This window comes from Lepisosteus platostomus, chromosome 6, assembly GCF_059453375.1.
Source record: "Lepisosteus platostomus isolate fLepPlt1 chromosome 6, fLepPlt1.hap1, whole genome shotgun sequence".
NCBI classification, from domain to species: Eukaryota; Metazoa; Chordata; class Actinopteri; order Semionotiformes; family Lepisosteidae; genus Lepisosteus; species Lepisosteus platostomus.
The window spans coordinates 40,648,602-40,675,152 of NC_142616.1; the positions used below are offsets into that span (position 1 = coordinate 40,648,602).

At 38.2% G+C, this 26,551-nt stretch overlaps 1 protein-coding gene across 2 annotated transcripts in view; it reads right to left on the minus strand.

Annotated features, from left to right (window-relative positions):
• Nucleotides 1-26,551, minus strand: part of afap1l2 (actin filament associated protein 1 like 2) — an 81,584-nt gene that overhangs the window by 4,761 nt on the left and 50,272 nt on the right. For both annotated transcript variants that reach the window (XM_088635855.1, XM_088635856.1), the window contains exons 5-18: nt 21,904-21,994; nt 18,772-18,977; nt 17,091-17,270; nt 14,620-14,703; nt 14,277-14,361; nt 11,368-11,472; nt 10,864-11,075; nt 7,556-7,701; nt 7,025-7,133; nt 6,144-6,368; nt 5,003-5,240; nt 4,117-4,281; nt 1,836-2,017; nt 2-142 (exon numbers count right to left, since the gene is read on the minus strand). In XM_088635855.1, coding sequence (XP_088491981.1) covers nt 2-142; nt 1,836-2,017; nt 4,117-4,281; nt 5,003-5,240; nt 6,144-6,368; nt 7,025-7,133; nt 7,556-7,701; nt 10,864-11,075; nt 11,368-11,472; nt 14,277-14,361; nt 14,620-14,703; nt 17,091-17,270; nt 18,772-18,977; nt 21,904-21,994 — 2,169 coding nt within the window. The remainder of the gene's footprint in view (nt 1; nt 143-1,835; nt 2,018-4,116; nt 4,282-5,002; nt 5,241-6,143; nt 6,369-7,024; nt 7,134-7,555; nt 7,702-10,863; nt 11,076-11,367; nt 11,473-14,276; nt 14,362-14,619; nt 14,704-17,090; nt 17,271-18,771; nt 18,978-21,903; nt 21,995-26,551) is intronic.

Consider the following 26,551-nt stretch of genomic DNA (forward strand, 5'->3'; position numbering starts at 1 on the left):
CCTTTGCTTTCTGTAAGACGTTCCCTTTGCTTGGCACCATGATTGATAAGGGTCTGTTCTTTAAAGCTGTGGCGGAGTTCACCGGTGAGGTTTCTCCATTGCATGGTGCTGCAGGTGCTGATGTGCATACAATGGGTTTTGCCTAAGACAAGGAAATCAGCTGTTAACTCGCTGTGTATTTGAACAGAATAAATGTTAGCTTCAATGTACAGTATGTATAATCTATGATCTAACAAATTAGAGAAACATTTTATGTACAGTACATGACCATAAAAATAGCATATACAGTGCATACTAGCAAAATTAATAAATGATCTTATTTTATTGTTTAATATACTGTAAACTTAGCATCTTTAGAGCTATATACAGTACAGTAATCAACTGCCTCAAATCTACTGTCTGCTACAGTAATACATTTGTTTATTATGTATTGTAGTTTTCGTTATAAACAATATTAAGACATCTTGCACAAAGGCATCAGAAAAATGAATCATAATAAAAAATAATTATAAATTGAGGAAATGTACTATTCAGGTATGATAAACACAGAGCACTGAAAAGGTGAGAAAACATGCAGATTAAAGAAAAATGAAACATTTTCAAAATGAAATGTGAAACTCAACACTGCTGCCTCCTGATAATGGCCTGAGCAAGCTGGTCCCACTGATGCTCTATTGGACTCAAGTCAGGAGAAAAAGCTGGATGCATACAGATCTCAGCAATGATTTCTCAGAGTTTTGCCATTGTAACCCTAGCTGTGTGTGGTCTTGAATTTTCGTCAATGAAAATGAACCTGCTTTGCCTTAAGGAATGGAAAAAATATTGGCTTAAGCATTAACTTGTCAATCTTCAGAGGTGAACTTATGCGGAAAGAGTTTCCTTCAAACATCATCATATTCCCATTGACCAATAGGCTTGAACAATGCATGCATCAACATAACGTACATCATACTGTATGTCCCCATGAACATTGTTTTCAGCCATGTCTGTCAAAAACAAAAAGGCATCCATTGGTGAACAACCACCACTCTCTCTACTAATGCCACCCTGCTGGTGGATTGCTTATTTCTTCCAGGGACTATTCGTGTTGAGGTCACTACAGTGTGAAAACAATTATGCAGATGTATCAGATGAACAGAACAGAACAGGCGTGGTTACCGTCTGACTGACAGGATTCGGTCTTTCTCCAAAACACGGTATCCTGGTTTTTATGGAGTAGCTGCAGAATATCACACTCCAGAGACAACATCTCTCACTCATAGGACTTCTTCAGTCATGCTTTAGCAACCAGGTAATTTCCTTAGTACGGGATTGCATCTTTTGCTGTTCATGTGTTTAGTTTTTTTAAATTGAAATAGCATTTGTAATAAACTCATTTTGGATATTTTCAATCAAACACTAAGCGCGTTTTACAGTATGTTTAGGAAATAATATGACTTGAGCTCAGTACTTTGTTATCCAAAGGAGCGGTACAACTCAAACAATAAGTAAACCAATCTGCTCATAATGTGAAATGTAAATATTGTTTATTGTATGTGCCCAATTAGCTATACTGTAGATTGTAAAGCTTAGGGTTGTGTGTATTTAGTTACTGTGTATCAATACACTGTATATGACTAGTACTGGGTTGATTTCACAGTACTGTGCATGCACACATTAAAAGTAATGTAAAAAGTACTGAGCACTAATGCAACTAATACCTTTTAAAACCTAAAGTGATTCAATAACTTTGAACCACTTCAAAAAAAGCAAAGTGAATGGAAGAAGGAATGGAAGAAGAAAGAATGGAACAAATACTTCTGTGCATTGCACACCACTGTGACACTGGAGCCCACCGTGTCCAAGAGGACGCTGTCCACTGCGGTGCCGAGAATGAACGGGCCTGACTCTGCTTTCTTCAGGTTCTCTTTCACGTCCACCAGACTGAGCTCCAGGTCAACCCGTCTCCTCTCCTCCTGCTTGCACTCTTCCTCCAACTCCTTAAGCCTCTTCTCCAGCATCGCCAAGTCTGCAGGTTCTTTACCACAAACAGGAACACACATCACTGCTGGGCCTCTGCCCCACTGAAAACATTCTGGTCTGCTTTTTTCTCCAAATGATAACAGGCAGCACAGTCAATAATATCATCCCAGTTACTAATAAATAAAAAAAATTTCTCCTTGATTAACATGAAACTATCAACTATGTGGACAGCAAACTATTTTGGAGACAAGTGCGCATGGTTCTTATCATCCCTGGTACATCCCTGTGTTGTTTAAAGATTGGAGATTCCAAATTGGAAAGAGAAATAAAGAAAAACAATGGTTGAAACCTGACTTTTATTATATGACAAAAAATATTTTTGATAAAGTCTGTATTTATTAAATACTGTACAGTACAATACCATCAGATTAACCAAATAAATTGATTTTGAATTGTTTCTGTTCCCCTGTCCTGATCTGTGCTTTTCAATAATATTATCCCTCACTAACTTTGATTTGTCCTTAGTTCTCATGGTTGAGCATTCGCTTGAAATTACATAGTTGAATAAGGAACCTCACTATAATACAGTAATAAATCTTAATTGCTACTTTAATACTGCCAGTTGTCAATTGTAAATACTGCATAAGGCAGCTAGATCTTAAAACTGTGCAAATGTCTGATTACTACTTCAAGACACTATACTGTATATTTTATCTTATGGCCATCTATTTTATAACTGCCAATTGATACCAGTTGTCTCGGCTCACCCAGCACATTGGCGCTGCCTTCAGCTAATGTGGGAACACACTGACAAAGGATCAGTAACAAAACTGTAAAACTATTTATTTTTAGCAACTGGACACTTTAATTTAGAAATTAAACAAATGGTCTTACTTAGGTCTTAAATTAATACATACAGTATATATATACTATTACTGATTAAAAATTCTCTCTTAGCTCTTAATTTGTAACATTACATACTTTTTGAATATTTAAAAAAATGTTGTTACAGCTAACTTTTAAAAAACAGAATTGATTATTTTATGATCAGACAGGATATAAGAAATGTTACATACTGTATAACAGCTTGCTTGCCGATTTGTAAGTGAGTGATAATATTTGATCTCTTTGTTCCTTAAAAGCTGGTGAAAATAAATTTACAACACATCTTGCAAAACATAATTCTTAATGTTATTTATACTACTGAGGCCTTCTTACAACTTGTGTACAGTTTGTAAGTGGTGAACTCTTTTTAATGGATCAAAGACTTCAGTCACGCAGTTTAAAAATGAGCTATGTTTAAACTTTCTGAAACAGAGGGCCTAGATCTAGTGAGATTATCTCCATTGCAACACTGCCTATTCTGAGAAAAAAGCATGATGAAGTTTCACAGTCTTTCCAAATTTATTTTTCAAACTCTACTTTCCAGAACAAGGAAACCACAGTTATTATCCCTGTAATATTATCTGAATACAATCTGTCCAGTGAGTCAAAGGGATTAAAAACATCTTAGTCTTAAGACATAAAAAACAACTCAAGTGCCACTCAATGGAGTTTGTTTTTCACTAGTAAATACTGTAGTTTCAAACAATTCAGGGGATACAAAAGACCAGTACAACATGACATACAGAATTATCAGAAAGCCCCTTATTCCCGATGAAGAGAAATTATGCATGTCCCAAAGCACAAGGCGCAAGGAAAGACATGTTGTTCGGGATGCCAACCTATAACAGGGAGTGAGCACACACAGACAGATGCACAGAAAGACACGGGGACAATTTAGAGACACCAATTACTTTATGCCAGCCAGCATGTCTTTGGAAGGTCAGAGGAAACTGGAACAATGCCATCTCACTCAAACATAGGAAGAATGTGCACACTTTTCACAAAAGCAGCTCCTCACTGGAGTCAGACCAAGGATTGAAGAGCTGTGAGGCAGCACGGTGGCTTGGCAGTTGCTTATCATAAGATGATCCTTTCCGTCACTGCAAAAGCCGCACTAACAGGGCAGAAGAAGCTGTTGCTCCACAGTACGATAACGCACCAGTCACACTGTATCACATACAGCAATGGAGACAGTCTTATATAAGGGACAAGAAGGACCTTCCAGTTCCTCCTGAGAAGCTCAAGCCTGCGCCTCGGAAGAGGAGGTACCTGCAGAGGCTGACATGGCGTCCTTCAGCTCCCGTTTTTGCATGCGCAGCTGTGCCAGTTTGCTGCGGATCTGTTCTTTGTCCCTCTCTAGCCTGTCTCTCTCATCTGTGAAGCGGCGGACCTCGGCTTCAGTGCGGTTTTTTCCCAGCTTGTTCTCGATGGAACCTGTTGGTTCAATTGAAATATGTGTACGTGTATGCGTTATCATTAGTACCTTTCCGTGGTGAGCACTAGAGCACAAGCCTCGATAAATCCAATGAGGACAGACAACATAGTTAATATACAGCTTTAAACTTAAAAAGCAATCAAGTAATTAATACGAAGTAAAAGTATATTCATAATTCAAATCAGGGTTTGCATATGCAAGTGCATAGGGACAACGTACAGTAGACACATCAATTAACCTGGCCAGAACAGGATGGTGTAAGGAAACTGGTGCACCTGGAGAAAGTCCATGTGAATACAGTGAGAACATGCAAACTTCACACAGAAAGCTCCCCAGTGTGGAATTGCCTCTAACCACAATATCATGTCCACAAATTACAAGTATTTTTAGAGAGGCAATGATACACATTTCTCCTTTGCCAGGCTTTGTAAATGAAATGGCCTTTCTGAGAGATCCAGTTAAAAAGCCTAACTAATGTCCGTTATTCTTTTAACTCTCAAGCAAAAGAAAAACAATAAGTGCTAACAGTGAGACCTGAGATAAGAGGTTGCAAGTGTCATTCATAAATGTTTGTCAAATATGATCCATTAATAAAGTATTGATACAGTGATATATTAATTGACTGGGTCTGTGTGATCTCATAGCCTGTTCTATTTTACTCTAATAAAAGGTTTATTGTCCAATATAAAGTATAATTTTACAACCCCTTGTCACACATACCTGCTACTGTGAGCCTGGGTTTTTCTGGAGTCTCCATGGTCATTTTCACAGGCTGAGGGCTAGGCACAGGAGTCCTCTGGGGTTCATTACTTGGAAAGGTGATTTTCTGGTGCTGTGATTGTATTTTTATGGTGGCTATTGGAGAAGACCTTTCATTCTCCACACCCGGGACAGCAGCACTGGTTTTAATGGTGTTCCTGCTCTGCGATGTTTCAGGATCATTCCTAGCTTGCAAATCCTGTTTATACGTAAAAGAAAACAGAATCTGATAAGATATGGATAGGATTAGAATCCGATTGAAAAAGGGTTGGTTATGCTTGGGAAATAGAATGCTAGAGGCACAAAACCCAGAAGTAAACAAACCTGCCTGTAGAATAACAAGAAGAATACCCAGAGAAAACAAGATGTGTACAGTAATTATGTAAAATGGAGCAGAGCAGAGAAACAAGTGAACAAACAGAATAGGGAATACAGATAAGACACTAAAGCCTTTCAATTTATTAAGAATCAATGCTGATTTAGTTTTTATAAGGCCATCATGTTTTATGACATTTTATAACACTTTTCAGTAACATCATATAACCTTATCATTGTCTCAGACAAATACCAGCTTATTTTATTTTTATCCTTATCTTGGCTGGTGTCAATGCACAATTAGCAGCTTCGCTTACATGGTCCAGTGGAAACCATGAGGAAAAGACAATATCCTGTCTTTCCAGTTTCATGTATCAACTCTTAATACTCGCTTATCAGTGTGAGTTTCTCTGAGCAAGTTTACAAACCTCTGTATGTTCTTTTGTAAAGATAGAGCTTAACACTAAGATTATACTGTAATTCATTCTGCTCCAGGAGAACGTGATGTATAGTAGGTGATTTTTTTTACCTTGTCTCCCCAACCTGCTTTGGGTACAAGTGCTGATTACAAGCGAAATTAGGAGTATTCTATTCCTCAGTCTATCTGTTCATGCAGACTTTATTATCAACGTTGGTTATTTTTTCAGGCTTCATATCAGTGATCACCTATTTAAAAATGATAATCACACTAATCATACAGATCTAAAATGCAGAAAACTCCAGGTTTTTATTATCTGTTACTTTAGAAAGCTTTGGCATAGGTATTACCATGGTCTTAAAAACTCACCATGCTTGTCTTTTCTTCAGGCTTACTGTCTACATCCTCTGTGTTCTTGGGTTCCTGGGGCTTCTCTGGTGGCCTCTCTGGGAGACTAGGCTCTCTGGCCATTACTGGAGAGCCCAGAGGTGAGGCTCTGCCACAGGAGGTGTGGAGGAAAGACTTCACAGGTATGAGGTCCAGGTAGACTCTGTCAGCATCCTGCTCAGCACTCGTGACTTCACTGATGGGCTCCTGGCAGACAGCGAATGCCATAAAGAAAATCCAAGCAAACAAGGCTTTAATCAGCACATGAACATAAAAGTCTACAGCCTTCTGTGTTTATTCAATATAAAGTACTGCAGCAGAAATCAAAATCTATAGATTTTAACAGTGCTCTGCCATACTGTAAAAGATGACAACAGAAAGAGATGACAAGAAAGGAAAACATTTGGTCAATCTGGTCCATTAGGTAGTTAGTAACTTGATTGATACAAGGATCTCAACCAGCTATTTCTTGAAGGAAGCGAATGAATGGGCTCCAACCACAAGAATTTGGGTAAAGATGTGCCTTTCTGTTCTCGGTTATAATTGCACTTCCACAAGTTTCCTCTTGTATCCTCTGACGTATAAAAATTATTCATATGGCAGATGTATTTTCTTACAATTAATTGCACACAAGCAAGAAAGACACTGTTTTAGCTGTGGAACACACACCCAAACAAGGCTCCACAGCCGAAATGATGTGTCAGAAAAAACTGGAAAAACTGGAAATTTCCTAGACCAAATAAAGTTACCTTATAGATTTATATAACTGCAGAGTATGGTAAGTTCAAGATGTTTCCTAGGTGTTGAGTATATAACAAGTTCAGCTAAAAAAATATTAGCATTGGAAATGGAAAGTATATTACCTCCTGTTCTGGTACAGCCACATCATCATAAATGTCATCTGGTTCGTTAGGAATGGCAGGTAGATTGTCTGTGTAAGCATTGGGTTCAGAGTATCTTCTCTGCATGAGACTGAAAAGACATCAAACAGGTTAAGGGGGCTTAATCACATACTGTACTGCCTAAGGTGTATTCATAAATAAAGTGTCTAAGTGTAGTGCAGTGTACTGAAACTACATCATTGGCATAACTATATTTTTTTTAAAGATAGTTATCTTTATCTTTTATAAACTCTCCACAGGTGGATGCAAAATAGAAATTCACTCTACCTCGTATTACTTCAGAGCCTCAACATTTTCTATTTTTTATCAATACCATAATAAAGAGATGTTATATGAAATGTTGTGACTTTTTTTTACTAATTTTCTCTGCTGTCTGGAATTAGCTGAAAGTCGGTTTGGGTTCTGCTGAAGAAATTAACCTCTGCAAAGACACTTCATTTTTCCCTTTGCTAGAATTCCAAATGAGCAATGTCAGCCGAACAGCAGACTTACTACATAGAGGTCTTTGCTGCATTAACAATGCAGGATATCCTCTCAGAGTCGACATAATCATAAGTGAGCTCCTCTGGATCCGTTTTGGACCCAGACTGTGACAACAGCAGGCCAAGCCAGTGTCCCATCTCTGCTGAAGACTTTGCCTACAGAAAAGAAAGGGTGCTCAGTTATTTAAGAACTGTGTAATTACTTAATTACTATGAGAAATGTTTGTAAGACTTTCAAAAAGTCAAGCTATCATATAAACCACAAACATGAGAATGCTGCTGAAGTTATTTCTATTTTAATTTTTCCATTGTATGTTTCATGAAAAAACACTTCAGAAATTAACTGAAGTTAGAAATGAGAATTCATCCATCCATCAATTTTCTAACCACCTTATCCACTACAGGGTCATGGGGAAAGCAAACACACACACACACACTCAGGGCCAATTTTCCCTGAAACTGAAGCACCCAGAGGAAACCTATGCGAATATGGGGAAAACACAATAGCTACACACAGATAGCTCCCCATGAATTGAACATGGGGCCCCCAGGACTGCAAGACAGCAATGCTCAACACTGAGCCACTGCACAACCTCAAATGGAGATTTATCTTGCAGACTTCAATAGAAATTGGTTTGCGGATATTCCAATACACTAGTGAAATCCTTGATAAAGAAGAAAACAAAAGGTCTTTTACAGTAACCCAGTAATTAAACTAGAAGTAGAAATATCTTTTTTTTCTCTGTGAATGGTTACGCTGAACAGTTCTCACATCTTTTGACATAAAGTTGTAAATTCTAACTAAAAAAAATACATATGGCAAAATGGAAGATCTATTATTATCTACTAATGTGTATTTTTTTTCTAAATTTCCCTTGCACTAAAAGACAGATTAACAAACAATAAGAAAAACAGTAAAAGACGAACTGCAGAAATGGCCCATGTAAACATAAGAACATAAATACTGTACAGCGATATCAAATAATAGCACTGTTTTACAAGGGTTTTTGTAATGGCAAAGGTCTATCACTGGATGGCAGCAGTAGCATTTTTAATTAACTGAGGATATCACTCATTGCCCCCTAAGTATTTGTTTCCTTCCTGGTATCATGCCAGCCATTTAGGCATATTAATTAGGATGCTCTAACATCTAACAGACCTTAAAGATGCTTGCTTGTGCAATTTCAACTCAGTTCGCAGGATGCCTATCCATTTTTCATTCTAAATTGCATACTTAAGGCTAATGAGATTGCACAATTTAGCTGAGGCCAGATGCCATTTTTCCTCTCTAACACTAGAGAGGCTGAGAAGGTTTAACTGAAAGACGTGTCTGTAAGAATGCCAAACAGACAGAAATAAGATGTAACACTTGTTATAATGACATGATGATGCAGTACCAAATGTCATTTGAATGATTCTAAATAAAAATGATACAACGCAATGAACATTATGTCTGTAGATTTCTGTAGAAAAGAATGCTGCAGGTATTAACGTTAGGGGACAAAGTGTAATCAAGCACAAGCAACACCAGAATTCATCATATCTGCAAATGTACAGGGGAATTTCTAATTCACAAAATCACAATGAGTGTACTTCTGTATTAGAACCAGCATTGTGAAATGAGCCGAGAGAAACGAGAACTATACAGGATTTCAATGGCCTGGCCCAGGCATTCCAGTGTTTTTCTAAATGTCAGGTAGATTACAGCTTTTGAGAAACGGCCTGATGTATAGTAGGCTGGTGTGGTATTAATAAGTACAAAAGTAATATAAAGAAAGCCTGGATTTTGAAGCCATTAGTTACAGCTTTATATGATTCCTTTATCCATCCATCTTCTAACCACTTCTTCCAATTCATGATTGCAGGGGAGCTAGAGCCTATCCCAGCAAGCAATGGGTGCAAGGCAGGGTACTGTACACCCTAGACACAGACACACACATGCATAACTAGGGCCACTTTTCCCTTAAGTCCATTAATTTGTCAGCATATTTTTGGACTGTGGGAGCAAATCAGAGCACCTGGAGGAAACCCAAGTGAACGTGGGGAGAACATATAAACTCCACGCAGATAGCACCCCAGGAATTGAACCCAGGGCCTGTGCTGTGAGACAGCAATGCTAATCACTGTGCCGCCCATGATTTCTTTATAAGCCTGGCTATTACCTAAACATCACTAACATTATTACAGGCATCCCTTTACAGCATTCATCCATTCTGTGAAGCCTAAGACTTAATCAAAGTCATATATCTATCATACACTGTGGCACTAATACCAAGGACATTTATAGCATTCACCTTTTTTGCTGATAAATTTAATAAAACACAAGCTTGCTTTATTCTGAAGTTTTGATAAGATGTTTCTCTATAGCAAACAAAAAAATCTCGACTTAATAAGGACTAAAAGACAACTATAAATTATATAGTCAGTTTTATATTATTAAGGCCCTTTTCGTCTCTGGTCCATAAACAAAATTTAAGTCCCACGACAAAAGTGACTAAATGATTACATCTTCATTTTTAACCTGTGACTGACCCAGGAGGTCAAGTGGCTAATCAATAATCTTGCTTCTTAATTATCAAACTACTGTAACCTCAGCTGTCCTTTATTTTGAGAGGACTGTCTTGTAATACACAAGAGCTTTCGGCAAAAAAAACTGAAAATGCCAGCAGAGAAAAAATTCAAGGGCAATCTAGACTCCAGAATTAATTCAGATTAAATACATACCAGAATGACCTACAATAAGGCCCATGGGGACAGACATTATTTGACAACAGAAAACAAATTGCCCAGACATTAAATGTTAAGAAGTAGAAGCTACTATTTGGCTGCTGAAAAGAAGCTTCCTGTAACTGTCAACAAGGACAAACCCTGCAATTATTTCAATTTCAAACTCATTTCAACCTTAGTTCTGATAATAAGAGCTGTCTTATTGCAGTAATAATATCATAAAGCCACTGTACAAGCATTTACCTGACCATATATATTATATACCTGCACAACTGTAAGTTGTTTATAATGTCCCTTAGACATATAAAAAATCTTTGGCAAAAATATTATTTTATGTGCATTTATAATTGAGAATTTAATGTATTCAGTCCTTGAATAACACAAGGCTTGACAAAAACTGGTAAGCTTAACACATACAGTACTGTTTCACAAGTGAAATTACTGCTGCGGGGAAAAAAGTTCAGCGGTAACATAAAGCATTCTCTCTGACTTCTCGTGATAGAACACATGAATAAGAGGCACAGCCCTGCACTGGTGTGTCAAAACACTGAGCTGTTTTATCTGAGCTGTTTTATTTGTGTACAAACTCACCTCTAGCGTGGCTAACTGCTCCCCATCCTGCTGGATCCTGAAGGAGTACAGGTGCTCTGGGCAGGGGTCAGGGACAACCATGCAGCCTTCCAGGGTCACAGGCTGGTGTGCTACCTTGTTCTTACTCTTGTCCTGGTAGAACCACAGCTGCCCATTTTTAATCTGGCACCAGCGGGACCGCCACTGACTGTTCACTAGCACATTGAGATATCCTGAAGGACACAACACAGCAACGTCAGGAACGGCACACTAGATCTTCTCACTTCACCCAATACCCTGAAACACAACATCCTAATAGAAAACAAGCTGGATCTAGTTTTGAATGTCTTTTTTTTCCCCAATTTCCCTTTTTATACTCACAGGTGGAACGCTAATGCTTACTTTATATCACAGCTCATACCAACAGCTCTTGTATTCTGTGAGAATGATGGGAAAAGGCAGACACGATCCTCTAACCCACCTAAGAAGCTATTCATCTTCTTAGAATACAAAATTATTTTTTACCAGAGGTGTCAACAGCTTTCTCTGGACTATCCAGTAAAGGAGGTTTCTTTTTTCCAATGTTCATGAGGTTACTCAGCTTCAGGCCTGCCCCAGACTTTTTCTTAACTGTGAGAAGAGTCACAGAAAAAAGTATAGGTACAACTTATATAGACACACTGTACGTTATGTATTGTATACATGTATACTGTAATGTCATGTTTAAAAAGAACAACTAAAACTAAAAGAAAAGTTGTGTGAATGTTAAGCTGGGTGTAACAGAATGCAAAAAATACTGTACAACAGAGCAGAAAAAACCCTGTAAAACTTGTCCTGGGAAGACTCTCATATTGAAAGATAACTTTCATAACCTGTAGTAAAAATTGACATTATCAGATTCACACAAGTTTAGTTTGTATGCATGGCTGGATGAGTGTATACTTATTTTTATGTTTATACTGTACAGGTTGTTAAAGGCTTTCATAACAGCTCTCAGCATACAGTAGTATACAGCACATGGACTTCAACTTCATCCTACGCCCAGGTCTAGTAGGCAAATTAATTTCGAACTGCAACTTTGCAAAAGACTGTATGACTGAACATTATATCGTTGTAGTGTGGTTACCCTTGACTGTACACTACAGAAGCCGAGGGAATTGCTGTTTCCTAATTTTGTTCACTGCAGGTTTTTGTGCAAACGTGATCCAGTGAGTGTGTGTGTCTTCCTTGCCACCAGAGGGTGCCCCTTAGCATAATACTGTATACTGTATATATAGCCATATATTGTATATATATACTGTATAACTTATTGTATGCAAGAGAGTTTAAAAGAGTAAGGGCAATTCATAAATTAAATAAGCAGATACCCATGATCATTTATTGGATTACATAAATTGTAAATAAATCTCCCTGTCCCAAAACATCCTCATTGCAGCAGCTCAAAAGATTCTTTTTGGCAGAAGCTTTTTGGCTATTTTGTATCTGTTGCATTATGGGACTTCATTATAACTAGCAAATCTTCAATGTTACAGACCATTTTATTGCCCATACCATGACAAGGTAGAAAATCACCTGATGCTAATTATTCACACAAAATGACCTGCTGGAAGACAGATGAACTTCTCAAACCTCTTGAAGAATGGCAAATACTCAGTTTTATAGACTATGATCACAAGCCCAACCAACAAGATAACTTGGCATACACAACAGACAGAACGCTTCTACCAGGACAGATTCAAGGACAGATGCAGATCATTGGAGTGCAAGTTTTCCAAATATGGCAACTATGTATAAGAATAAAACTCCCAACTAATTACACCTTATCACTTTTCACTCACAGGCTCTATCATATTTTATATATAGACTGAGAATGAGATGAACTTAACAGCTATAACTGTAACACATGCAGATACTATAAGGAAATTACCACCAATGTTTTATTGTAGACATAAGCAAATTCAGTATAAAGCCAGCAGCCATATCACCCTACAACTAGCAACCCACTGAAGCTAAGCAGGTGTGAGCCTGTTCAGTACCTGGATGGGAGACCTCCTGGGAAAAACTAAGGTTGCTACTGGAAGAGGTGTTAGTGGGACCAACGGGGGGCGCTCACCCTGCAGCCTGTAGGGGTCCTAATAATAATAATAATAATAATAATAATTCCTTACACTTATATAGCGCTTTTCTGGACACTCCACTCAAAGCTCTTTACAAGTAATGGGGACTCCCCTCCACCACCACCAATGTGCAGCATCCACCTGGATGATGCGACGGCAGCCATAGTGCGCCAGAACGCTCACCACACATCAGCTATTAGTGGGGAGGAGAGCAGAGTAATGTAGCCAATTCATAGAGGGGGATTATTAGTAGGCCATGATTAGTAAGGGCCAATTGGAAATTTGGCCAGGACACCGGGGTTGTACCCCTACTCTTTTCGAGAAGCGCCCTGGGATTTTTAATGACCACAGAGAGTCAGGACCTTGGTTTTACGTCTCATCCGAAGGACGGCGCCTGTTTACAGTATAGTGTCCCCGTCACTATACTGGGGCATTAGGACCCATATGGACCGCAGAGTGAGCGCCCCCAGCTGGCCCCACTAACACCTCTTCCAGCAGCAACCTTAGTTTTTCCCAGGAGGTCTCCCATCCAGGTACTGACCAGGCTCACACCTGCTTAGCTTCAGTGGGTTGCCAGTTGTGAGTTGCAGGGTGACATGGCTGCTGGCCCCCAGTATAGTGACGGGGACACTACAGTATACTATAAAAAGAAGCCGTCCTTCAGAGGAGATGTAAAAAGGTCCTGACTCTCTGTGGTCATTAAAAATCCAAGGGTGTTTCTCAAGAAAAGTAGGAGTGTCACCGCGGCATCGGCCACATTTCACATTGGTCTTTTCCAATCATGGCCTCCTAATAATCACCATCTATAAACTGGCTACATCCATCTGTTCTCCTCCCCACTGATAGCTGGTGTGTGGTGAGTGTACTGGTGCACTATGGCTGCCATCGCACAAGAGGTTCTGCACATTGGTGGTGGTGAAGGAGAGTCCCCATTAACTGTAAAGCACTTTTCTGGACACTGCACTCAAAGAGCTTTTTAAGTGTAAGGAATTATTATTAAAGGCTTGGATTGCAGCTGCTGAAATAGTCAAAGACTTACCGCATGGTGTTTCTATAAAGCTTTAATAATCTTAGATTTGTGGTGCTTCGGCTGTGTAGTGCAGGCCGGAGTGTTTGTGTGTATGGGGGGTGGGGGCTCCCCCTTTTGATTTTTCAAATTTGTCTTTGATGATTGTGTGTGTGTTTGATTATTAAAAATCAATAATTATTTCTTACCAAAAACAGCTGTTTCACCATAAATGCAGCTTTATACCAATTTTATTTTTGTTAAGAAACTTTAGCAATATGTATTCCAATAAACATTTTAATGCTTTTTACCATCTTTAGTTTCTGGTGTTTCAGCATGGCTGTCAGTGCTGCTTCCACTCTCCGATGCAATCGAATGCCTTTCATTGAGCTCAACCTGGCAGCAGAAGGAACACAGTGTCAGGCACCTTTGCAGTCAGAAGGCATCATTGTTCCTTAGTGCATTGTGGAAGTCCCTGTTCCTTCCACAGTCAGCCACAATAAACATCGATCCATCTAGATCAGGTAAGTCATATGCGAAATGCCAAAGAAATGGAGTATTCATTCCTCTGGCATTTTGCATTTGGCATTTTTTCTGTAACATACTGTGACAGGAAAGTTAAGTTTATACTTCAGAGTAAAATCAGATTCATACCTTAGTGCAAATGAGTCGAGGGGAATCAGAGATACTGTGGGAAACATCAAACTCTGCTTGTTTTGCGCTGATTTCCTGAATTACCTGTAGGAATGATTGAGACAAACATTATCACACAATTTAAGTCTAAACTCTAAAAAGTCCAGGTTTTCAAATATATTTTGCTCCAGTGCAGAATGAAAAATTCAATGGTTGCAAAGGGTGCAATATACAGTAGGGTTGTGTGATTGATCTGCATGTTTCGCAACAATTTCTTAATTTCGTTACAGTAAGTCAGTAAAATATCTGCATAAAATTAAATAATTTAAGATGGCAGCTGTGTTTGTAATACTATTTTCTTCCTGATCCCTGGAGTGGAGTTATCTCACCATGATAGCTACTGCATATTTTATAAAAGCAATTTTTTTCCTGAGACTGAGGTTATTAATTGTTTAAATACTATTAACAAAAAGGCTGTACAGGGATTTTAATAATAATTAGTACAATAGACCATTTTTATGATGTGTTGTAAAACATCCCATATAGGTGTGTCTGCTAAGGAAATGAATAACAACACCTTATTTGTTTCTAAATATGTTCATTTTTATGTGGTCTTCTATACACAGTATGGATCTGCAGGAATTTTGAATTTAATGTTTAAATGTAGTCTTCATTTTATCTTCTACAACCTGGAAGCTGGCCTTGTTTTCCATTATACTTCAGTTCTCACTCACATTATGCCAAACATTGAATTGTTCAGGACAGATGTTGGTAATACAGTAAATGGTTTAGTGTTTGTATTTTGAAGCATGCATAAAAGTGAATAAAATGGGCAGCACCCAAAAATAATTGAATACCCACTAAGTGTGAGAAATTGGGTGCTGCCATAAACCCCTAAGTTAAGGTGCAAAAATATAAAATAGTAAGAAACTTGACAAATGTCTGTAGATTAATTATAGTAATACATTCCAGCCACAATTTAGACGTAATGTAAGAATTTGCTCAAATTAAAAAAAAAACAAAAGTCAAAATTTACTTTAAAGCCATGACTTTGTCATCTGAAAATCCATTAAAATGACCCCGAAACAACCAACAAGGCAATACACTTACAGAGGAAAAAAATGATCAGGGATTTATTTTTTGCAGGCTGCACAAAGCATTCCCATTCATTTTTGGAAACTTGGCGCCTATGCCATACAGCTTATTCCTGAAGACAGGACTCAGGGGATCGGGGCTTTTGTTTATTCACAGTTCAAAGTACTTCTGACAGTTAACAAGTACTTCTGACAGTTCCTCATCCCTACTCCTTTCCCATCCTCCTTCCTCACATTTCATACCACGTCCCCATAGCCTCTCCCACACGGCACAAAGGCCACAAGGAGCCTTTCATTTTTCAAAGTTCCTCACATAAAATCATTATGATTAATGTGTGAGTTCAATCCACTTTTGCTAAAAGAGAGTGTTTGTGAAAAATGTTTCAAAGAGGTGCTGTTGACAGCAGTCTTTAGCTCCCACACATGCCTGGCAATGGAGCACTGTTCGAAACAGCAGGTTGGGAACAATCTCAGGCACTGAAATGACTCACGTTTGATGTGCAGCTCAGTGTCATGCAAGAGGTAAGAAAACTACTACATATTGCTACTAAAGGCCAGAATGTTTAATTATTAGATTCTCGTTTTGCAAAAGCTGGCACAGTTTATGACCACTAATGCAATTTTTGCGTACTGTATAACTTGCCAAAAGTTTATCCTCCTTCCTAAAACCAGCTTCCTCACATACTATGTTCAATGCATTCATGAAACTCAATACAACACAGCCACACACTAAGAAAAACAGTTTCTTAATGTTGTATTAAAAATATTTACATATATCACACTGCACCTACAGTACATAATACAGACAACAGTTTCAGAAACAATGCAAGTAAAATATAATTTGGAGTCCTTACAAAGAGTAACTTTGTAAGTAACTCATTAAGCTACAACATACTGAAATACTATACAGTATATAAAACCAAAATTAATGTGGGGTGTGAGACTTAAAACTGCTAATCTCCCAAATGGCAAAATATCGCAAATCATGTGTCATCAAGCATGACAAGCTGTTCCGTGGAAGTCAGAAGAAAGAAGGAAAAATCAGAACCATCTCCAATCTTTTGTTCGCAATAGGGAACACTTTGCATCCAGTGCTGCTACTCTTAATACCTGCATTGGTAGACTCTGTGGATCAAGAGATGATCAAATTTCCAATTAAGATTTTGTTTAATTGATTATTAAGTAGAAAAGGGATGTCTCACACTGGAAAAAAGTTGGAAAACAATATGCATGTGAATTACCAGCATGAAAAAAGGAAAACATGAAACTTACAAGGCACCTACAGTATAAAATACCATGAATGCTGAAGATAGGCCAAATGGCTTCCTTTTGTTTGCAACAAATAATATGTGTGATGAGATCTCACACAGACAATAATAACCTACTGTAGTATCTTACCTTAAGCCACTGCTCTGTCTGCTCTTTGCTCTGCAGGCCCAGCACAATCACCTCTCCACTCATGGGGATAATCTTTAACTTATGCTCCTTCTTTTTCACTTGCTTCTCTTTGTAAATGACGCTGCAACCCACCAGGTTCACATCTAACTGTGGATTCTGGTCCTTTGAGCTCTTGTAACACTGGGGCAAGAAAAACATAATTAAATGACTATGGAGAGCAATACCCTTAATTTTCCAAACCCTAACCCTTCCTATTTTTTACATCTGTAAGAAGGAATAAGGTCTTCTATTTTTCACTCTCTCAGTTCAGAACTTCAGCCCCGCAACATGGGGAGAATGTGTCGTTTATCTTCTGACCCACAGCAAACTTCTTCCCTGCAGGAGAATTAGATCAAACTCACAGGCACCCTGAAAGTCCCGAGGATCACTATTGTGCAACAAGCTGAAGATAAGCTAAGCAGCTCAAGACCATGCAGCTCTGGCGGAGCTCAGCTACTTATGCAGATGAGGAATCCCGGTCTCAGTCAGCTAATGACATAATCCTTGCTCAGACCAGTAGCACCTGGAGTACAGGGCTCCACATGTGATGATACAAAACTGCAAACACGTATAATTTATCTTCTAAGGAAATGCATAACACATATTCATCAGGAAACTATCAATTACCTAACAAAGTTCATTTTTAGTTCCTGTTTAAGGGGTAACAGTCAAGTAAGTATACAGTATGTCAAAAGTTACATAGGACCTTTTCATATTAAACTAAGCAGTCCTGACACCAAAATATCACTTATGGGACAGAAAGGCTATCACAAAATAAGGCAGACATGCCCGCCATTATTTAATATTTCGGGTCTTAGGAATAACAAAGGGCAAAACAGAAATGACAATGCAGAAAGTTAATAGCAATACCACTGGTGAGGGAACTATAGAAACAAAGCAGAAAAATACCACCCTTTATGTGTGTTTGTAAGGCGGTGTGTGGAAGGTGTTATATATTAGATTGCTGTAAATAATTAAGTAAAATCAAAATTGACCTAAAAGTACTAACCTAAATTCCTCTATACTCATGTTGGTGTATTTAAATACAGCCTTCGACAATGAATGGGATCTCAAAGAAAGATAAGTATTCCTTACACTGTCGACACTGAAGGTAGACATGATCACTGGAGAAAAAGCCATACCTTTCCAGCATAACAAACCTTCTTGAGCAAGCATTTCCAGTTTAACTGAAGTGCATTTTTTATGGCTGCAATATTGCATGTGTCTGTATGCAGTGGGGAGCAACTGCTCTCAGCCATCCGTCTGATACTAAACAGGTATTACTATGTCAACATGATTTTAGAAGGTACAGACAATACCTCATAAGTTGACGTCTTCGGCGATTTACGCTAGACATGTCTGTATTTGCCAGCGGACATTCTTTGGCTCAGAATCACTGCGCTGTGGGATGACTGCCCCCCTTAAGAGGGCAGGTGGAAGGAAGCCTTCAGCTGAGGCAAGCAGCAGAGAGAGGGGATGGTGTGGGGATGGAAAGCAGCAAATGATATAACAGGAAAAGGAAGAGTGTGAGATATGTGACATGAGCTGCAAAATGGTTTAGGCCTCCGGAAAAAAAAAAAAACCCTGTCTAAACGTCATAGGGCCGGGTAGAGTATGACGGCTTCAAATTTCCAACACCCACCATCAGCCGATGCTCCTTGATGACACACAGCTGTTTCGCCCACTGGCCCAGCCACTTCTTCCTCCACAGGAAGGCACAGATACGGGCATCCTTCATCAACTCAATGGAGGCCTCAGGAGAGGGCCACTGATGGGTCGCCGACTTGCCTTTGGTCACCTCTTCTTCATCATATGATTCATAGGAGCTGCTGACAGCATCACAGTCCTCTGCAACACACAGAACAGTATTTAAGATAACTCCCAACCTGGGTTCTCATTTTGAGACATTGGTCACATGCTGTTGGCAAAAAGACAGAAATGCAATATGTCTCAAGCAATGATAACCTCAAATTTCTCAAGCAATGGTGAATGATGCCACATGCATAATGTTCCTTATACTGTAATTTAATCAAGCACCCTGAACAGAAACAAACACATGCATGGTCCATCTGTATGCAGAAATCAAACACCAAGAGTCTAAAAATGACATATTTATGGGACTTACTGAACTCAAATTGGCTATTTTAGCAAGACTTCAAGGGTTGTATGTGGGAAAAAGTGTCACTTATGTTAAGGTCAAGTATTGCCTACCACACAGTTAGGTGAATCTGGTATGAAATTCAAGATGCAGATTTAAAAAAAAAAGATACCCCTTGTGATTGTAGCATAAATTACACCCTCAGCAGCTTCTATATGTGTCCTGGCTCCTGTGATGATAAGTTTACCAAAACAACCAAAATCTACAGGGACAGAGAACAGGAAAGATGTAAGAAGACAGGGGACGTACTGTAAGTAACAGATAAAACAAGAAGAAAAGAAGAGGGATTGAAAAGTCTGCCAAGGCATGACACTGATAAGCACTAAGACTTCAAATGGTACTGTATGCTTTACCCCTCCTAGTGCCTCTGAGCTTTGCTGTGAAGTATTCCAGGAATAAAAGAGGAGTGATTGTATATTTAGTCAGGTTACATTCAACAACTCAAATCACAAATTTTCAACTAGCTGAGAGCTTTATCGAGGTGAAGACTTATTTCCAACCTTGGGCTGCTGACTACACATTATGTTAATCATCACGGAACTATCAAAAATGGCATATCTCAATGTGGCACCAGGCATCCTTTATTACAATGAAGTAATCTCAGTTCAAAACGTAACAGGGGGCATTCCCTGCAGGAGAAGCCAAAATCTGTACTTGTAACAGTCAAGATGCAGGGACAAATAATTTGCAAGACAAAACTTGAAAATAATAATATGTTGAACATAAACTAGCAGATATACAGTACATACTCAGAAGGACTGAAAATGTCCCTTTGTTGACAGAACATTTTGGAACAACCGCCCCTTTAGTAAATGTGGCCTTTTGTAAATGCTATCCACTTTTGATATCTTCAAGGTTCAGGTTTCTTCTGTGGATCATATTTCCTGAAACTGCTTGTCTTTCATTGAACCCCTTATTTATATCTATACTAGACACAATGCTAATTCACATCATTCCATCATTTAAAAAATAATGCCAAGCACAGCACCTGAGTGGCTCAACAAGTAAAGGTGTTTGCCTGAACATAGGTTGGCCTCTATGATCGCAAGGTTCGAACTTTGGTTATGTCACTAGCTGACTGAGATTGGGATTCTCCCAGGCTGTGGTATGCAATTGGCTGATAGCTGCCAGGGATAGGGTGGGATTAGTCTGGGGTTCTCCTGGCTCCTGGTGACATAATGACCCCTGGGGCCTCCCTGGACATTTGAGATTTGCAGTGCTGCCACTGAAGAATGCACCTCTCTGCCTAACAGTGCTGAACAGGGCTGGACAGACTATGTGAATTAAAAATAAATGGCCCAATGGCAGGTTGGCCAGGTTATTCTGTATATACTGTACTTTCACATTTTCCCGTAATGCAACCTGGTGAGGTTGCAGGTTCGTAGCTGTTCTCTGAGAAATTATACACAATTAGTTAATCCAAACTGGGTGGAATAGCAAAAAATTGGCAATTCTAAACTTAAAAAAACAAGATTTCCTCATTGCTATAGCATGTGCTATGGCAACGTACCAACACCCTGCAACAACAGAAGGCATTTCAGTTTAGTCCTTTATTGTAGCCACCCTCTATGCATATAGAAAGAATAAAACATACAGAAAGTCTAAAGCTAAGGTGCCTAAATGAGGTCTGTTAAAGATGTACAGTAGTGACATGGTGGTATGTGGGAGGGCACTACTTTTAGCTAAAATGAAGTATATCATTAAAATGTATGTGGGCATAATATCTAAATGTGGCACTGTAATTTTGTTGTGTTGTGTTTGTTGCAGAGGTCATCTGGAGAAGCCTCTCACTACTTTTTCTTTAGACATAATCATTATTTGGGCAGAATGCAAAGACTAACGATGAATTCCACCAAGCAATCCATCTGTCTGGGTTGTCCAGTTTTGGGCTGAATAATCATTTTCTTTGGGTTTAATTGATGCCCACCTTCAACATGAGTTGCCAGTGTCTAAACCATGAAATAGAGGAGAATTACATTACTGGGCATTACTGGAAGTGTAAAAATATGTATTTAATTTTATCCAACATATCCAATATATATTTAATTTATATTCAATACTTATTCATATGTAAAATCACTGCAATGTTGAAAACATATCAGTTTGTCTGACAGGCATCACAAATCCTGATAAAGACTGTACAATTTATGTATTTCAGTCTCCATTAAAAAGAAAATATTTAATAGAATAGATCCTTTCACACCTATTTGGAAACATCTTACATTTTAAAGACATGGTGCTTAGCAAGGTTTAAGAAGTTATAGCTAGTCCCTCACTTTGTCCACCAAACCCTATTATGTGAAACCCTGTTTTGCCATTTTACTTCTCTGGCTCAGGTCAGATTGGCTGATATGATAAACTGCCTGTGGTTTCTCACAACAAACACCACATTTCTGTTGTTCTACACATGTTGAAGCCTACTTGTGGAAATAAAATGAACACCTATTTGGAGATTAAATGACAATAGTGCTCCAATTTGCTCCAACAGCTCAGCAACAGTTAAAATGGCTGTCTAGGTGAACTAAAATAGAAGTTCTTGCAAAATGTTCTCCCTGTACTATACATTAATCCACACGAAAAAGGTCAGTTATTCAATAAAAGGGTTCAGTAACATACCGTTGGTTGCTGTGTCATAAGGCTGAGCTTCTTCATAGTAACCCTCGGGAGAGTCAACCTTTGGCTGTGGAAGTGGATCTCTGTCTATACACTGGAGGGACAAAACAAACCATTATTTCAGTATCAAATGCCCAGAGCTGAACAACAGTTTCGTCTGAAGATCCGGACTTGCTAAAACATCATATCAACCTGATCTGACGCTCTTGTTGTCTAGATGAACCCTGGAAGATCATAAATGCCATGCCCTATTGGTGAAGCCTAATTACTGAGGCCCTTCAGGAAGCAGCATGTTGATATTATGGGACTGATGAGCTACTGGGAACCAAGCAAGCAAAATAGGTCAAGTGATCTCCTCTCATTTGTAACTTTTAATATATACTGTATCTTACGTTTTCAGTAAATGATATTTAATTACCTTTTCCTACCCTGTTCCCCAGCAGAAGAGAGGGAAGAATCATATGTAACTGAACTTGTTAGAATAATGTCAGCTTTACTAGCAATTCAAACTTAAATTAACAGGGATACTGGTATAACTAGTATGGTTAAAGACTATGTTATAATGGGAAAAGCAACAATTTAGCAAAAACTATTTTTCAAAAACAGGGTCCTTCTCAAGATAGAAGTAGACTGAGAAATGCAGGCAGAATTTACAAAAATAAAATAAAAATTTGTATAAGATTATGGGGTATTTTTAAAATAAATACCAAAAAGGCAGCGTGTCGATTACTTAAATGTTCTTCAGACAATTCCATTAGGTAGCCTTTAGTGGCACACAGAGGTGTTTGAAGTGACAGTCAAGTTAGCCAGTTGTTTGAATCTACCTATAAATCTTACAGAACAGTAAGCATTATAGGAAACGCAAAGTGTTTTATTCTGCAATGCTACTGAGTATTATTGCATTAAGACTATACTGTACATGGGGCTCCACCCAGGTTGTGATGATTATCAAGGCCATAAGCTGCTGTTGGTAAATAAGATGAGGTTTAGTTCAGAAGACCTTGCACAAACATTACAGTATATGCATCTATGTAGCCCCATAGCAAGATTTTGTCATAAGGGAGAGAGGTATCAAAATCACTCGGCTCATTGGCAAATAATGAGGCAGAAACCCCAGTTACCTTTTGTCATGGTGACGGACACCAGTTACAGAAGCCAATCAAACCTAACTTGCAATAGTCTCGAGAGAGTGAAGCACACGTAGCACCCAGCAAAAACCCACATGAACACAAGATGAACAGGATCAATTACCTCAGAGAGGTGCTTGATTTGAACACAGTACTCCAGAGTTGTGAGGCTGCTCACATAGCATCATGCTGTCCAGTACTCACATTAGACATGTAAAATATCTTGAAACTTAAGGTGGATGGTGGGAATCATCTTATAACTCGTATTACACAATCTAATCTACAGTTCCAAAATTAAACAAATCATATAGCCATGTCTAAAAATGATTTTTTCCTGGAATGTAAGTGAATACTATATTCTGTATACTGTAGATGATCAACTTTGCCAAAAAATCTACATTTTCAGTACAGTACTGCAAATGTCTTAATTTTATTATTAATATGAATAATTTTATACATTTTTTTTGTTAAAACACAGTGCTAAAGGTTTGTGGAATATATATATATAACAAATAAAAAGAAAGAGGAAACAGAGCCCGGCAAATTGACCCGATAAAACTAAATCAAACATTAAAAGCTACAGGGAAAAGAAAGTCTTTGAGTTTTAAAAATGACTCCTAATGGATTTGGGCAATGAGTTCCACAGACATGGAGCTGCACAAGAGATGCTCTATCACCCACTGTGTGAAGCCTAAGGCAGAAGAAAAAGGCCTGAATCAGCAGATCTCAGATTAACTGACAGACTATTCTCATGGAATAAGTAGTCTTCTGTATTTCCCTTTTATGTACAGTATGCAGTGTAAACCTACGGGCAGCAGTTGAAACCTGGTCTCAAAACCATAAAAAGCCGTACAGTAAATCCGTGATATACAGTAGTTGGAGAAGGAATTAACTAGTGACAATACAAAATATATATTTCCCAAGCAGCCTGCTGGTTTTAGGTTTTCCACCATATTTCAAGAGCATGGTTACAGTATACTCTACCAGCAGACAAAAGAGTTAAGAATTTCATGTGGAAAAAGTGTTTTCAGGTTCCAGTGACTAGATTATTTTTGTATGATTTCTAGGCTTAACTGTTTCTCACATGAGACAGCGCACCCCAGCCCAGAAAGGAAAATTAGAAAAGTGTAAACCACTGCCTTTGTGTGTCAAGGTAGCGTGTGTTCTTTACAGTACTTTGCCTCCGAGACAGAATTTTGTTAGTGGGCCCACTGTTCCAGACGGTAATAGAGGTGTTTCACTTTAGTTGCCATATAATTATAGATATACAGTATGTGCATCACTCAGCAATGATCAAGCTGCAGAACATGTTGTCAACTGCCAAGCCCTCTTCATACAGTATTTGCTTACTCACTAGAAATCGATATTTTACTTGAGAGATTGCCAAGTTATAGCTTTGTGTATGCCACAAGTGATTTTCAGATAAGTTCATGCCCTTTTCTTCTGTTTTCTACTGTTCTAACCCCATCAGGCTGTTATCAGGACTAATTAGCTGTTTGTACGCATTGTCAACATTCAAGTTCATTGGAGATTCAGGGTGGACAAAACAGATTATAGAAAAAAATAAAAATATTTTAAACATCTCAATGTGCCTTTATGCTTGAAATGTGTTTGTTCCTTTATTAAGCATGGGGAAAATGACATAGAAACCAGTGCTCAAATCATTATTGCGTACTGTATGCTTTGTGTGGAACTGACACAAGAAGGGTCTCTAGATCACCAATGTTTTTAGTCCTTTCCTCTTTAATTAGAATGATTGCTAGAAGTTTGTACAACAAAGTTTTTTTAGAAAACCATGCATGAATAAAGTCAGTTCTTGATTATGTTCAAATATTTCCTTAAACAAAAAAAGCTAACCCTTTTGGACAAATAACTTTGAAGGTTTTTGTGACAGATGTTTAAGGCTTGGACAAACTTTATGCATTTATTTCTTTTTATTTTTTTACTTTGCCGTCATTCATTCATTTTTTGCTCATATAGTCAAACCAAAATTATCAAATGCAGAAGTAGGCTGACGTCTAGACTCCTTTTAAGCATGTGGAGAGGTTATAAACAAATGATCTTCAGCCCATCAACTGGTACAGGATATTATAAAGCACATGAAGCCTCTTTAATCATCTTGAATAATAAAAGATAAGGCGCACCACAACTGAGTGTCAAAGGATTTATAAAGATTACTTTTAATTTGTTTTTAGAGAAAATAATGCATTATTTGAGTATGGATAAGGTGAAAACAAGAACCAGTCAGAGAAAAATTTAATTCAAGAATTTGTGTCACACCACTTGGAACTCTTACAATCTGAAAAAAACATTACCATACTGTCTTACCATTAAATATTAGACCATACAAAGTTAAATTCCAAAAAGACTACATTTATTTCACTATTTGTGGCTTCTGTTCGTTCTCCTATAGTGTCTTAGATCAACTGCATGTCTGGCACTAGAAGGTTGGGAATTCAATTCAATTCAATTTATTTTTATATAGCGCATTTCACAACAAGGTTGCCCCAAGGCGGTTAACAATACAAGTTATTAAGTCTGACATTTGATGAGACACATTTTCCAGGACTTTTTAGCTACAGTGATTTAAATTGCACACAAAATATCAGGATTGCAGAACCGGTATGCTGTTCTAAGAAATCTACACAATGTTATATATACACTGTTTTTCAAAACTATGCACAATATAATACAGTACTTCAGACCCTTGCACATTTTTCACATTATGTTGTAGATATGACACTTGAAAGTAACAATGTTTTATACACAACCCACTCGACACATTCAAAACACAAACCAAAATGAAAAACTAATAGATAATTAATATGAAGGATATGAAAACAAAACTGTCATGTAATTGTCATGTTAATTTAAATACTGTACAGCATGTAGCAAAACTAAATTTAGATAAGCAAGATAACCTTAATGAGCCACAAAATTAGTTGAGTGGCCTCTGTCTGGATGTTAGCGATTCTCATGTTCCTAAATAATTATACCTGTAACATCTTTAATTTAGATAGTGAATTTCAAGAAAAGATTCAACAATGAAGACCGAGGACATAAGAGAAACCAAGAGCCTTCATTGTTGATACAGAAAGCCAGACATTAATTAACCCTTTGATGAGGATTGATCATTGACAGGATTGAGCTAGAGAGTGCCTAGATCAGACTGCCCCTCCAAACTTATCAGTTGGTCAAAGAGGAATCTCACTAAGGATGCTGCTATGAACAGCTTTGAAAAAACATAGTTCAAGGAGAAAATGCTCTTAAGTCAAAGCTGGCAGAGTGGCAAAAAGGATGCTGTTACAAATGGATGCACAGAGTTAGCAACAAAGCATTAACACAAATGCAAATGTAGCAAAATGTGTTTTGTGGTCAGACGAGAGAAAACTTTAAAATCTTCTGTCTAAATGCAAAATGTTACGCCTAGCACAAGCAACACACCCTCACCCAGCTAACACCAACCCTACTGTCAAGCATGGTGCTGGCAGCATTATGCTATGGGACTGCTTCCCATCGACAGG